The sequence below is a fragment of the Eptatretus burgeri genome, chromosome 3, assembly GCF_056783735.1.
Source record: "Eptatretus burgeri isolate ZD-2024b chromosome 3, Ebu_testis_v1, whole genome shotgun sequence".
In the NCBI taxonomy this organism is placed as follows: Eukaryota; Metazoa; Chordata; class Myxini; order Myxiniformes; family Myxinidae; genus Eptatretus; species Eptatretus burgeri.
The window spans coordinates 33,665,069-33,681,387 of NC_140963.1; the positions used below are offsets into that span (position 1 = coordinate 33,665,069).

At 40.0% G+C, this 16,319-nt stretch overlaps 1 protein-coding gene across 5 annotated transcripts in view; it reads left to right on the forward strand.

The window, feature by feature from the left end:
* The window catches only part of LOC147029652 (uncharacterized), a 443,651-nt gene that overhangs the window by 107,110 nt on the left and 320,222 nt on the right, over positions 1-16,319 (forward strand). For 3 of the 5 annotated variants that reach the window (XM_085872860.1, XM_085872862.1, XM_085872861.1), the window contains 2 exons: positions 4,543-4,614; positions 4,695-4,788. The exons of the other annotated variants lie outside the window; for them this stretch is intronic. In XM_085872860.1, coding sequence (XP_085728986.1) covers positions 4,594-4,614; positions 4,695-4,788 — 115 coding nt within the window. In that variant the 5' untranslated portion in view covers positions 4,543-4,593. The remainder of the gene's footprint in view (positions 1-4,542; positions 4,615-4,694; positions 4,789-16,319) is intronic. 5 annotated transcript variants of the gene reach the window in all.

Below are 16,319 nucleotides of genomic sequence, written 5' to 3' on the forward strand. Positions count from 1 at the left end.
ATATATGTATATGTATATACAAATATATTTATATATATATACAAGTACGTGCCCGTAAAAAAAAAAAACAAAAACTCATTTGCACGATGCTTTAGTAAGCTGTTTCCATTTTTGCATGTAATTAAGCTATCCAAACATTATTCTACATCTCTGACAACAAACGAAATATGTTCACGTTATTCCCTAACCCTCCAACTATATGTGTAGATTCCTCATTTACAAATTTCCATGTACCAGAAGTTGAGATATTTACGAAAATGAGAATTTCCATCATGGCGGATCCTAATTAGCATATCAATGCATTTAAAATTATTTCCACTACTTTTACTCAAACCGAAAATAGTTATGTTTCCCTTAAACACCAACAGACATCATAAGTCGCAGTTATGTATTATATCAGGCCCAGGTAATTAATTATATTGATTGATCTGATTTTGCATGATTTTCGAACGATTCATTGTGCTTTGTATTTTATGCTAATTAGCCTACTTTAAAAAATTGAAAAGTTTTAATATATTTTTGCCAACCTGGCTTGTATCTGGCAACACTTAAGTAATGTTTTTTTTGACAAAAAACTGACGTGTGGTAATTACAAGGAAAGAAAATGGAAATTCTTGCATTTTTGTGGGAATTATTGTCTTTCAGTCAAATTTAATTAATATGCAAATGGGCTAATTGGCATAAACAAAATACATTTTAATACTTAAATGTATAAGCTTAAATTTGACACCAATTTTGTGATTTTATGTTTATATTTGACAGAGATATTGACATTTTGCCAATCTTTGTGAGATTAGTCTGTTTTTGATTGATTTCCATGGAAACAACTTAATAAAGCATAGTGCAAATGAGTTATTTTTTCTGGGAACATCTTTTTTCTGATACTTCGAATATATATGAACACTGTGGTATCAGTGAAAAATTGTCGCGGGTGGGGGGGGGGGTGCAAGGTAGGTCCCATTGGCCCCCGGCCTACAAAGCATGATGTTGCCACCACCATGGTTCATGGTAGGGATGGTGTTACATGGGTGATGAGCTGTGCTTGGTTTCTGTGAGACGTAGCACTTTCCATTCAGCCCAACAAGTTAAATTTTCGTTTCATCAGACCTCAGAATCTTTTGCCTCATGTGCCTTTTTCTCCGGATATTTTCATTTCTGGATGCTTTCCGATGGTTCTGTGATTTTTCCTAGTGTATCGACTTCGATTTCCATCGCCACACAAAATTACCTTGTTTTCCCATTGTGTCGGGTCACTCACCTGCATTTGTTTTTTGTTTTTTTTCATTTATTTATATTTTTATTTACGGATGTTGTCCGATGATTCTGTGATTTCTTCCGGTGTACTGGCTTCGATGTCCATCTGCACGCAGAATTTCAGTTTTCTCCGTCACCCGGAAGTCACCGATTTTTAATATTAGTGACTCAGTTTGACTTGACTGTCAGTCAGTGGATAGAAAGAGCTATATATATATATATATATATATATATATATATATATATATATATATATATATATATATATATATATGTATATAATCTACACTGTAATGGGTTAAAGTGTTTATTATCTCTTCCTTGACAAAGCATCAACGGTCCATGAAACTCAACCATATTGTACTTACTATACATGACTCTGGATCGCTATATTTTCGAGCTTGCTATCGAGGGCAAATGAGCAAAAAATAGGGGGGTTAAAAAGTGAAGCCAAGGCCGCCGAGTATTAGCTATGCAGCACGAGGTACATCACCGAACATGATTGGTCCAGTGCTATCACGTGCCAACCACAGAACAGACTGGTGACAGCAGGTTGTTTTCTCTTTTTACTATAATGGAGCTAAGTGCTTGTTATCTCCTCCTAGACGAAGCATCAACGGTCCATGAATCTCAGCTACATTGTACTTGGTATACATTACTCTGGATTGCGATACTTTCGAGCTCATGAGCGAAAATGTACATACTCGTTCATTATTACCTGTTACAGTACTACTTTTTTTTAAATGCTGTGACAACATGTTTGGTGTCTCCACGTGACTATCTTCAACTACAACTCTAAAAAAGTGACTCAGGACTCAGCGCCTCCTTTGCAAAAAAGACACGTGAAAAAGGAATGAAATTATTACTGCAGATCTCCGAACCATGAAGGAGAACAAAATCACATGACGACCACCACCTCTGTCTACCACCCAGCCATGGGATGGTTAATCTACTAGTATATATATATATATATATATATATATATATATATATATATATATATGTATATATATATATGTATATATATATATGTATATATATATATGTATATATATATATGTATATATATATATGTATATATATATATGTATATATATATGTATATATATATATATATATATATATATATATATATATATATATATATATATATATATATATATTGTTTCGATATACTGTATTGTGTATATATCCAAGTAAAGACCTGTGGTTGATGTAAATTCAAATAAATCCATGTTGAGTTCTACGACCTTTAATTGAAACAATAATTGACTCAACATTTCGGTTAACAACACACAAGATGTGCCTCAACTAACTTTTCTCAAGAGATAAGCAGCACATCGAATCCCCCTTTAAAACACAAAGGTACCTTTCCCCGAATTCCCGTTTTAAACACAAAACACCAAGATAATCAAGATAACCAATCAACGAATGTTTCACAGAACTCGCAAATTCTGACTGCTTGCACATTTAGAAATAAAAGAAAAACACGATGTAACCTAATGATATACTGATAACTCAAAATGCTTATGCTCGGTTCCCACTATCACGATGCGCGGCACGATTGAAATCGTGGTCTTAATCGTTGACTAATCGTGGTGATCCTATCAGATCTTATTAGATCTTGAAGTCAGTCGTGGCAATCGTGTTGATCGTAGAAAATTTTTGAACGGTTCAAAATTTTTCTACGATCAACACGATCAGGATCATCGCATCAGATTGTATTGCATCGTAACAAAGTGCGACAGATCGCATCTAATCGTGCTTCTTAATCGTGGTGATCGGGATCGATCTTAGACAAGACAAACACCATGCTCTGTGAGACCATGATTTCAATCGTTCCGCGCATCGCGATAGTGGGAACAGCTTTCAGAGAAATTCCATGATCAGCTACGAATGGCCAATGGTGGCGTTCGTAACGGATCGCACGACAGTGGGAACCTAGCATTACATATTGGAACATATATTTTGCCTTACGAATTCTTGCAGAAATTTTTCTGCAACGCTCAGTTGGCTGCTCCTGGATGGGTTTGAGAGTAGTGGAATAGCGGCTGAAACCCAAATCCTATCCACTATCCAAGTTCGCCCTGATGACTCCACCTTTGCTCTTTACTTTTTTGGGTTCCTTATTGGTCTTCTGTTTCAATATGATCAAAGGATTAACGATTATTTTTCTCTCTCTCTCTCTCTCTCTCTCTCCCTCTCCCTCTCCCTCTCCCTCTCCCTCTCCCTCTCCCTCTCCCTCTCCCTCTCCCTCTCCCTCTCCCTCTCCCTCTCCCTCTCCCTCTCCCTCTCCCTCTCTCCCCTCTCTTTATCTACCTCTCTCTCTCTCCCTCTCTCTCTTTATCTATCTCTCTCTCTCTCTCTCTCTCTCTCTCTCTCTCTCTCTCTCTCTCTCTCTCTCTCTCTCTCTCTCTCTCTCTCTCTCTCTCTCTCTCTCTCTCTCTCTCTCTCTCTCTTTCCCCCCCCCACTGTCATGTGCCCACCGTATGTGATGCTGTTACATCCATATTTACATCCATCTGATTGCACATGGGATTACATCGAATAGTGTTTACTTTCCGTGAGTCATCGATTATCCTTTGATCATATCTAGCCATTTTGAGCAAGTCTGCTCCTTCCTGTTTGTTTCAAAATTGGTGAAGTAGAAGAACCTAGAAAAAACTTTGGATGGAATAAATGCTTTTGTTAAAAATACATGTGCATATTTACATGTGTTTATTATTATATGATTATTTTTATGTTTCTTTTTCAGAAATTGCAGTTAAACAGTTTGAGTATAGATCAAGGGAAATCTGTATTTCTAATTGCCACCCAAACAATTATTTATTTTCAAAATAGACTGGAATTTAAACACCCGAAATCGCCTGTTTAAGATTTTGATCCAAAGAAAAATGGTGGACCAAGATTTCGACGATTGTAACATTCTTCAACAAAACCAAGATGTTCTGTATTTACCACGTGTTTTGAGGGGACAATTTGACCCTTTGGACTTCTACAGCTATAGTGCCAAAGGATTCCTGCAGAGATTCTGGTTGTAAAAACAAGGGGTACAAACAGAGGTGAGAACATTACACCATTACAGAGAATATTGGTGACACTGATGTTTCTCATCACAGGGTCTTTTAAATCAGTCATTGATAGGTGTGAGCACATCAAGTGACAACAAAGTGATTAGGCATGCCACCTTAGTGAGGGCAGCAAGTCACAGGAAATGCATAAAATTTCCATCTCATGATGCGTTATGTCAGAATAATCTTACTAATATAGATGTTTTCAATGGGACAGGTGCTGTGGATTGCAGACACCTAGCTTTAATTAATCAACCAGGTGGTGACCATGGGGATTGTGCAGAAACAGGTGAGGTTATCAATCTATCAATGTTCAGATGTCTTGCACCATCAAACTCAATGTCACCAATATGTTGATTTGTTTGCCAGGCAGCACCCACGACAGTCATATCACTGACAACAGTCGATTCCAAACCAAGATTGAAGATGGCAATACCACTGGTGTATCACACGGTGGTGCTGGGTATGCCTGCCATTATTATCTTATGTATGTTATCTGATGACGGACACCATTCGCTTCTCCATAGATACTAGCATACATAACATCCATTTACTCCCATGAAAGATGCAAATCATGCGTCAAACAACTTTTTTGAAATTTGGAAGAGAAGATTTTCCTGTTTATATTTTGCTTTATGAATGAAGCTGATCAGGCATGCACCTGTTGCCACTTCTATGACAGCAGTGCTTTTGAAACTTCTGAAAGTGTGGAAAGAACCAGAATAAGAAGATGAGAGGATGATGATGGATGTACAGTTTTGAAGGACACGTGCATTTTTCTTTGACTTGAACCTAGGAATATGGAATATGGAAACCGCTTTGTTGTGATTATTGTTTCTCCAAAATTGTTTTATTCATGTTAAATTTACAATCGCAAGAGTTCCATTTTAAGATTCTGTTCAGCCTCCATAATTTCAAGTTCCGTTCGTTCTGTAATTTTCCGTTTTTGCACGGTGTTCAGTGAATCTCGCTATTTTAATAACATACTCATGTTCCCAGCGGACATCTATTGTCTCTTGGCAGCTATTGCCCTGGCAGTGGAACAAGGCTTTGGATGTGACAAAGTAGCCAGGGCTGACATATTCAATCGTTCTCCTTCAGATGTAGATACCGATGATGTCCATGATGCTTCCAGAGTGCTTTGCAGATGTTTTGTGCCCTTCATCGGATCACTTCAGTTTTGTTTGTGTGTCTGGAGGGCAAACAATTTATTATAAATGTAACATTAGACGGTTTTTAACAACACCATGACATTTGGAAAAAAACATAACAAAATTTCTGTTTCCAACATTATTGTGACGTTAACCGTAATTGTCGTTCCCTGGATCTTTTCATACAAATTCCACTTTTTGAAACATATTCTTATAACTGAGCAGATGTAACTTTTCCCAGTTGCTTTATTAAAATGCATTTTTTTAAATCTTGAAAACATTCATACTTACCTGCAATATTAGCTGTATGATCATCGTCAAACTCGTTCTGCCAGTGGCTCGCAATTATCTTCTGCAGCGGCTTTAATTGCTCGGTCTTCAGTACTGGGACTTGGTGGGTTCAGTCCACCTTATGTACAAAACTTTTCTTGTATAGCAGCAGTGCAAGTTTTCATTACTGTCGTTTTTATACTTTGCAAATGTCACTTAAGTTATTTTGTTATAAGTTTCATCGTATTTTGTTCGGATTTATACTTTCATGTTATTACAAACCATTTATTTTCTCCCCCCCCCCCCACCACCCCTATCCTGGTTGTTATCACTATCCATATGTTTATTCTCAATAATATGCAAACCAAAGTTATCAAAATTTCCCTTAAAACACAGTGGAACTCATTGATGGTTTTGCCAAGCCAATCGGTGAACAACAAGACAAATGTACATTGGGCTTGACATGAAACAGCCCAGTTTACCTAAGCAGCAAAATGATTTCGCACATGAACCGTTTAAAAATTGTTGGAAGTTCATTATGTTTTTTTTCTTTTTTGTAACTGGGTATGTTTTTTTTCCGGATTGAAATCCCCACATATTTGAGCTATGCACAATATATCAGGCCTTCATTTCAGGTGATGTTTCGCCCATGTAGCCACATTCTGGCCTAGCTATTAGTCTGAGCTGCATTTACAATAGCGCCAATGGTGCCTTTGCACTGAGTTAGACTGGGCTCACACTCAAAAGGGGCCCATAACTACCAAAATTATTTCTTCAGTGTACACAACGTGATACATTTCAATAAAGAATATATATATATATTCTTTATTATATATATATATATATATATATTCTTTATTATACGCTACATGTGTATATATATATATACACACACACATATGAACGAAAGTCTCCATAATACAGTCATGTGTTGATATCGTACAATGTGGCTGGTTGTCATGCAAGCAATCAGAAAGTGCCACACCTACAGAATTGGGACTGTAAACACATAGGTGGCGATATTATTGTTGTGCGGTGAATGTGTGGTAAGGGTTAGGGACACATGAAACTGGTGCTGTTGATATAATAGAAGCATACGAGGAAGAAATCCCAAACTCTCCAAAAGTGTTAAGCACCTCCATGGAATGTTCTCTGCATGATAGACGATGATCCAACAGAGATCTTCTGAATAACCTTGCTGAAAGTACGGGTGTTAACATTTATTCAGGAACACCAAGATACAAACTACCACAAATTGGTCTCGATGGACGTGTGGATTCCTGAAAACATTTACTAAGAATGCAGTGGGAGAGGAAAAATGAGTCAGAAAAACGTTTCCATACTAATTCTATATACTGTGCTTGTATTCTATAAAACTTTTGGTGTTGCCCTAACTATTGTGAATATCTCATACATTGAAATTTTTGAACATCGCATGCATGTGCGCGCGCGCGCGCACACACACACACACACACACACACACACACACACACACACACACACACACACACACACACACACACACACACACACACACACACACACACACACACACACACACACACACACACACACACACACACACACACACACACACACACACACACACACTTTGGTTGGCCACCATCCATCCTGAAAATGGCTTAAGAATGCTGCAGTTAACTTGACTGTAAATATCCAAGATATTGTCTGAAGGGCTTGAGTTATGAAGCTGTTATTCCTGCTGCATTTGGTGGTAGTTAATTGCACTTGTTTGATGTCCTGCCTCATTCCATATGCAGCCCTTCTTTCTTCTGGACTGTTTTTAATCAAGCATTTCAAATTACTAACACTTGTTCAGCACAAGGCTTCGGCACTAGAGAGTCCCGACGAGTATAACATTTGAGTGAATGTAATGTTTTAGGGCTTTTGACAATTATATTTTTCAAGTACCTAATGTGATTGACAGTCCCTCCTGTGGTTGCGGGTTCGAATTCAAAAGCTTGAATTTACCTCAGATAGCAATATTGTAAAATACAGACATCATTTGCATGCACTGCCAAGACTGCATGCTTGCTTAAACATCTACTTTGGAACAAAACAAAACAACAATTACTTGGAACAAAACATTTCATTTGATTCCAATATTTTCGTGAATTTTAGTTTTCCCATTTGAATTGGAAGTAAAACTAACCTCCACACCCTCCAATTGGGAATTTCTTGATTACACAGGATAGCCTCATGGGCCAAATACATAGGATTTAAAAAAATAATACATCACTCAAGAAGAACTTATGAATAACTGGAAGAGCATTATGTGTAGGGCATACCTCCGCCCTGTAATGCCTGATCCACGAAAACATATATGGCCCAATACATTTTTGAAATATCGTGCTATACGTATATCGTTTTTGAGCCCAATCTTTCAATGGTGAAGAATCACTATTAAAATGCTAACATTACGAATCCGGATTGGATCTTCACCAAAATCTAATCAATTCGTCATGGTCACACACCCAACCTGCCATCCAAGTTTCATCTGAATCCGTCCACAACTTTTTGAGATATCATGCTATATATCATTCTTTGCCCTTTCTCTCAATGGTGAAGAATCACTTCAATATTCCTGTCGTCGGATCTGAATCCAGATCTTCACCAAAACCTAACTAGTTCGTTCTTGTCACACACCAAACCTGTCTACAAAATTTCATCCGGATCCGTCCACAACTTTTTGAGATATCCTGCACACAAAGAAACAGACAGACAGAAAGAGGTGAAAACATAACCTCCTTCACCTTCAGTGGCGGAGGTAATAAACCATGATCACAATATGTGAAATATGATCATGAAGGACAAAGGGTTTGCAAAGGAATCTGAATTGCATTTTTTTTGCAGACAGACAATTTAAAACGAACAGACAAATTTCGTAGAAAAAAAAAATCCCTGAAGTTCCTTCATTAATGAAAAGGAATGTCTGCAATGCAAGGAATATAGTTGAACTTCCAGAATATTTGCCAATCAATCTGCCACAATGGCAGAATGTTAAATCTATCACTGCTGCAAAGTTAAATACTGGACGTGATTACAGAACGAGGATAGAATTAAAACTGCACCTGAGTTTATAAGGCCAATTAGCTTAATCATATTAGGGTTTAATTACATCCTAAAAAGGTATCACTGTTGTCTCAAAACAATTCTTGTGTTTCTTCTCGGCTATCCACCATCGAAGAGACTCCACATTAGGTGAATTAAAGCAGGGTGTTTCATCACCAAAACACCTGGGTTATTGTTCTTTCTTTATCAATTAGCATCACTCAGCAGTCTATTCTTTAACTTACAAATCATGATGCCCACGTGGCTTCTGTCATTCTTTGCATGTTGTATATGTTCCTTGCCTTATTATGATGAGCATGTCCCTTATCCTATTAGAATTATTCATGCGGTCTATATTATCAGTATTCTATCCCTTGGGTCTAGCAGAACATTCAAACAAAGCATGATAAGGCATGATGGCATCCCTTACACCACACACTAAACAAAAGGTAGCTCTTCTCTTCCTCAGGCCCAACCCTCCATCTCCCTGCCAACCATGCACAATGCCCATTTTTTTGCTCAGAGTGGACTGCTAAAGATAAAGAAACTGCAAATTGCCTTGGCAGCGTCTGAACAGGCGCTTAGCAAGCCTTCAAGGTAAGGCACCCAATTGACAGGCCAGCCGGGACTCAAAACCTCACAATCCATGGGACCGAGTAATTGCCACCCTTTGTTTTGCGACGGATGACGTCTCTGCAAAACCTCTGAGATTGTTATGAATGGTTGCTCGCAGCCTCATTTGCTTTGGCCTTTCACAACAAAAAGCGATTTGTAAAAAATAAGAACCAGAAGGTTTACACCATGACAGCTCAACCTAATTTACTTCAGCATAAATGGCCATTTTAAGTTGCTGCGAGATGTCTTATTGTCAAGGAGCACTTGCAACGTTGTGCTACATGCATTCCATGCTCCACTGTGCAGCAGAGAATAAATCGAGTAAGTTAGGGCAAAATTCCCATGTCAAAAAAGATGAGGCAATAAATTCCAATCACGAAATGTGGATACAAGATGCCCCCATGTATGTGTACGTATCTACATACATACATACATATATATATATATATATATATATATATATATATGTATTTATTGCCATACCTTATAATGTGGGTACTGCCATACTACTCTCACATATATGTATGTATGTGTGTGTGTATATATATACGAACATTCATATTCATATATGTGTATGAATATATATATATATATATATATATATATATATATATATATATATATACACACACACACACACACACACACACACACACACACACACACACACACACACACACACACACACACACACACACACACACACACACACACACACACACACACACACACACACACACACACACACACACATACATATAATATACGTATATACATTTTATATATTTTTATATATATATATATATATATATATATACATATAATATATATACATATAATATATATATATATATATATATATATATTTATATACATATACATATATGTATGTAAGTATGCAAGTGTCCATCCATATATTTATATATACTAGTGCGTGCCCGTACGTGCAAAAAAAGAAGAAGAATTGTGACGTCAATTGTGATGTCATAGCACCGTGTCCTGTCATTGGTTTGGTGAATAAATGGCCATAACTTGGGAACCACTTGTCCGATTAATATCAAACCTTGAAAAGGCACATCCACAGGGCCGCAGCAATATACCTGGCAAGTTTCAATTAGATCAGACCAGTGGTTATCGAGAAACAGCGGTCTCAGACACACACACACACACACACACACACACACACACACACACACACACACACACACACACACACACACACACACACACACACACACACACACACACACACACACTGCTGAGCGTGGTTTCCCCGGTAGTCGGAATCATGGTGTTAATTAGGTAAATTGGTTAGAGACAAATAAACCCTATGCTACGCGGTTGAAATATTGGCGACCACTGTCGGTTAAATGACCCGCCGGCTCGCGGAATTATCCGAGCAACGGCCTACAATTCCGGGGAGTTTGGTGGGAGATGACGCAAACCTCCCCCACCTGTATCTTATGACGGTGGTCATATGTGGTATCTTATGACGGTGGAGTATCTAATGACGGTGGTGTATCTTATGACGGTATCGTATTACGGTGGTCATTCTTGCCACCGACCCTCGACCCACTATATATATATATATATATATATATATATATATATATATATATATATATATATATATATATATATATATATATATATATATATATATATATATATATATATATATATATATATATATATATATTTTGTTACGAATTCTGGCCCGCCTGGCGTGCGATCGTCCGCGTACCTCTAATGGCAGCCGCGTCGCCCACCAGACGGACAATTCAGTCGTGACCCTCCTGGAACTACCGCCAGGAGCCAGTCACGGGTGAGGGTTTAACCTCACCGCAACCCAGTCCGCATTCTACCCTTGCGAAATAGGGTGAATCGCCGAATGTCGATATACCTAAATACCCGCGCGGGTAACCTACTGAGGGGTTGCACCACGCTGCAGGTCGGCTTAGGACACGAACCGCTTAAGCGGTTCGTTCCGTGCTACAGGGATAACCGAGCGGTGTTATCACCGACCTCGACAGTTCAGATTATTTATCGGGTGTTTAAAACCCACGACTCATTCCACGATGCAAGATGGCATTTCAATGGGGTGAAAGGAGGACGCGACGAACGGGATACATTGCACACAAGGACATTTATTATAAAGCACATATTGCACACACAACACAAGCAAGGGCAGTCATGCTATATACAAGCAAGGCAAATAGAAAGCAAAGCATGACCACCGACTACGATTATTATCTACAGTCACTTACACAGTCGTTACTCAACAGGACACGGTGCCACAGCATGCATACAAAAACAACAGGAAAACCCTCCCCATAGGCAGGGAGGTAGACCGGGTTCGTAAACCTTTATGGTCGTGGGCCTGGATGACCGAAAAGGCCTGCGAGACCGTGCTGGTTACCTGCCCCCCGAGGTGTGACGGTGGGCAGGTCGCGACGCCTTGTTCCCACGGCAGCTAGCGTAGCCGCGCCTGCTCTTGGGCCTTTGCGATGACGTGGTCGGTGAGTTCTCTCCGGCGTCCCTCGCCAGACGGGCAGATTCGCACCACACAACCGGCAGGGCTGCGCCTCCCGTCTGCGTCTCTGAAGCGTCGCCTGGACTCGCCACCGGCCCGCGCCTTCACCGACAGGTCGCCCAACGCCAAGACGAGAGAGCCCGACCTCGACCACCAAGAGAGAGCTGGAAGATGAAGCGAGAGGATGACGTCCACCAAGAGAGCGAGTAGAATCCAACACGACCCCGACAGAGAGAGGATGACGTCGACGACCCAGACAGAGAGAGTGAGCCTCGCGCGCGCGGTCCGCCTTATGTAGCGCGGGGCTCCGCCCTTCGCTCCTCCCCGTTTTCGGCTCCCCCTTCCTTCGAGAAGCTTCCCGAAAAGGGGCGTTCCCTCACCCCGACCGCGTCACCCCGCGCGTCCACCAATCGGGGGCGAGCCGCCCCACCCCGCCTCCGTCACACTCCTCGGAGAAACAGGCGGGAAAAATCCATGCGCCCATCAGAACTCCTCTGGTTTCCTTTTGCGTTTGACGGTTTTCAACGCGGCTTGTTGTTTGCGTGGAAGTTTGTTCAAAATAAAAATAGAAAAAGAAAAACGGCTATCTCAGAGTCGCAGCCCAGTGAATACGAAGAAATCCCTTTAAACAACGGTGGGGACCTATCTGAACACTCACTTACCGGCATAGCTAATCTAGGAACCTTTATGGTGTATTGCGAATTTCCACAGCCTGAACAATATATATATATAAACACCTCCCATGCTTCTCGAGCCGAAACTGCTGTGTAAAGCAACCAAGAAGGCCGACACAAGGTAAGCAATTTGCTATATCAAACCCTTCCCAGAGTTCCTCCACAGCGCTAAAGACATTCACAAATAGTACACACATGAGAATCCCAATGCTACACTCAACCTCAGCTGCCAGACCAGTTTCATCGCTTTTGGCGAATCATCCGCGACAGTGCAGACACCAATGCACACCAATGAGGCTCCCAAGCATGCACCACATGCAAATGTCAAAAGCAGTCAATAAATTAATATATAACTCTTGGAAGGGTTTGGTACAGCATAGTGCTTACCTTGTGTAGGTGTTCTTGGTTGCTTTACGCAGCACTTTCGGCCAGAGGAGCATGGTAGGTGTTAAATTATTTATATAATCCGAGCCATCTGGGTTTAGTTGATTGGGTGAGAGCAGATTGGCTATTCCCTCCATTCACAGGTGAGAGATGTGGGTGGGTCTTTATTTATATATATATATATATATATATATATATATATATATATATATATATATATATATATATATATATATATATATAAAAACATACGAGGTGTGTTCAAAAGGTATCCAACCTTAATTTTTCGTGCGTAAACAAATGAAGCTAGGGAGGCGTGGTTTGGTGCACGTATGTGGGCGATCCTAATCTGTATGCATGAATATTTTCCCGCCTGCAGAAGCTGTCAGTCGCCGACAGACCGCCGATGAGTGAGGAAGTGAAAGTGAGCGCCGTTGGATTTTCGTTTTTGACAAAATGACGGATCACTGTGGTTTCATCGCCAGTGATCATTGTGTTGAAGAAGTTGGGATCGCTGTTCACAGTCTCCAGCATGTCCTGTGCGATCTCCAAACGGAGTTGCTTCTGCTCGATCGTTAGCAGCTTTGGCACGAACTTCGCTGAGAATCTCCTTAAGCCCAAATCCTCAGTCACAGTGGAATGAACGGATCCAATTCTGACGCCCACCTCGTCTGCAAGTTCTCTGATCGTGATTTGACGATCCTGCATCAGCAGGGTCCTCACTTGGTCAATGACGATCTCATTTCGGGATGTTGAGGGCCTACCAGAACGTGCTTCACTTTCCACTGATGTGCGACCATGTTTGAAGCGGTTGTACCACTCTTTTATCTGTGTGGTGCCCATTGCTTCGTTCCCGAAGGCCTGTTGAATCTTGCGGATCGTTTCCACTTGGGAATCACCAAGCTTTACACAAAATTCGATGCAGTTGCGGTGTTCAAGTTTTTCCGTCATTTTGTCAAAAACGAAAATCCGACGGTGCTCACTTACACTTCCTCACTCATCGGCGGTCTGTTGGCGACTGACAGCTTCTGAAGGCAGGAAAATATTCACGCATACGGATTAGGATCGCCTACATACGTGCACCAAACCACGCCTCCCTCGCTTCATTTCTTTACGCACGAAAAATTAAGGTTGGATACTTTTTGAATATATATATATATATATATATATATATATATATATATATATATATATATATATATATATATATATATATATATATATATATATATATATATATATATATATATATATACACAAGGTCTGTCCAAAAAGTAACGGGACTGACTTCACAGAAATTTTATTACAAAAAATATATTGAAATCACAACTTGTCCCCTTCAAAATAGTTTCCCTCCAGTCTCACACACTTATCCATCTTCTTCTTCCACGCTTCGATGCACCCCTTCTTCTAGAATCTCTCGGAGCTCCGTCATCACGGCCATTTTGATGGTCTCCACATCAGTAAATCAGGTCCCCTTGATCATCCCCTTGAGCTTGGGGAATAGGAAAAAATCACAAGCGGCCAAGTCTGGCGAATACAGGGGTTGCTCCAGAGATGGCACGTTCCTCTCTGCCAGAAGCTGTCGTATGCTCAGGGCAATGTGGAAACAGCGAATTCCAAACCGTGAATCAATAAATTCCACATTCTTGTGCCACCTTCAGTTGAATGTCAGGCATGGACAGCCAGTTTGTGAATGCGTTGGTCAAAAAACTTACTGCACCCTACCCCACCAGATGGTGGGTAATGTTTCAATATGCGGTCATTGGCGAAACTGTGCAAATGCCGAATCTGTGAATGTGGGCGAAAAATTGCAGTATCTCGTGGGTAGAAATCGAGAATCTCAATTCTATTGAGAAATTGCCGAAACTGCGAATGTGTTTACCCATGGAGTAATTTTGGCATCGGAAGGGTGGAAACTTAAATCGGTGGTATACAAAACGTAAACTGTTCAGCCTGGCAGAGAGAGGTATGCGCTCTACTGAGTGCTGTTCTACTTTGTTCTGTTTTGCCAAGTGTCGCTCTATGAGTGATTTTTCATTTGTCTGTCTGTCTATCTTTGAACAGGATATCTCAAAACGTGGATGGATTTGGGCGAAATTTGGTGGAGAGCTTGGGTCTGTGACAAGGACGAAATGCTTAGATTTTGGTGAGGATCCGGATCCGCATCCGGATCCTAGACGTTTTTAAGTGATTCTTCACCATTGAGAGATCGGGCCAAAACGACATGGAGCACAATATCTCAAAAAAGTTGTGGAAGAGTTATGACAAAACTTAGTGGATACGTTGGTTAGGTGACATGAAAAAGCCGATTCGATTTTGCTTCAGGTCCAGATCCAGATCTGGCCTATGAGTTGGATACAAAACGTAAACCGTTCATCCTGGCGGAGGTATGCACTCCACAGAGTTCTGTTCAATCTAGTTGCTCTTATTTTCATCTGTTGAAATATGTGTTTTCATGTCTGCACATCATTTTAGTGCAGTCAACACTCCAGTGTGTATAAATTCAACACAGACTATTACAATACAAATGCGCTTTAAAAAACATTGTACTTTTGTGGTGTGAAAGGAACACAAGACTGCTTTTAATTTCCAGCATTCAGCTCAATCCTCATTTGAAACGTTTGTGTTTGGTGGTTGTTGAGACATTTTAAATGAAACGTGCTTTGTTTCTGCTGTTCATTTTTATCATTCAAACATACACAAGACGATGTTGTACACATATCGCATACTGTGTGCATATTACAATATACAGACATTGCTGTACCTTTACATGAATTGTAGGACATTCCTATCCACCAATAGACACACATGTTGTAGATAGGATTCTAACCTGAGTTGCCAGATTCGTGGGCCAGAGATTCAGAGTAGAACACAAAGAGACCAACGGAACTATTATAGACATTGGTGATCTGAAGTTACATTGACTGATACATCGGACGAAAGGACAAAATGATAAATAAATGCACATCATATGCTGCAAACGCTTCCTGGGTAGTACTTCAAACTTTAACGAACTTTTTATGACTTATGGTTTGAAAGTTTCTGCAGTTGGCTTGCAACTTCCCCCATGCTGATTTTTATTTATGGCCTTATGGAGTTATGTTGGCACAATCACAGTTACATTGCAGGATATCCAAGTTTACTGTTCGGTTTATAACATCAGGCAGTTTCTTCTCTTTTAACAGTGCATATAAGGCTCATGAAATGAGTTCTTTCAGCAGCACTGTGCAATGGAATTGTGGCCTGTAAAGAGTAAATTATCACCGATGGAAAACATTCACCATTTCCTTCT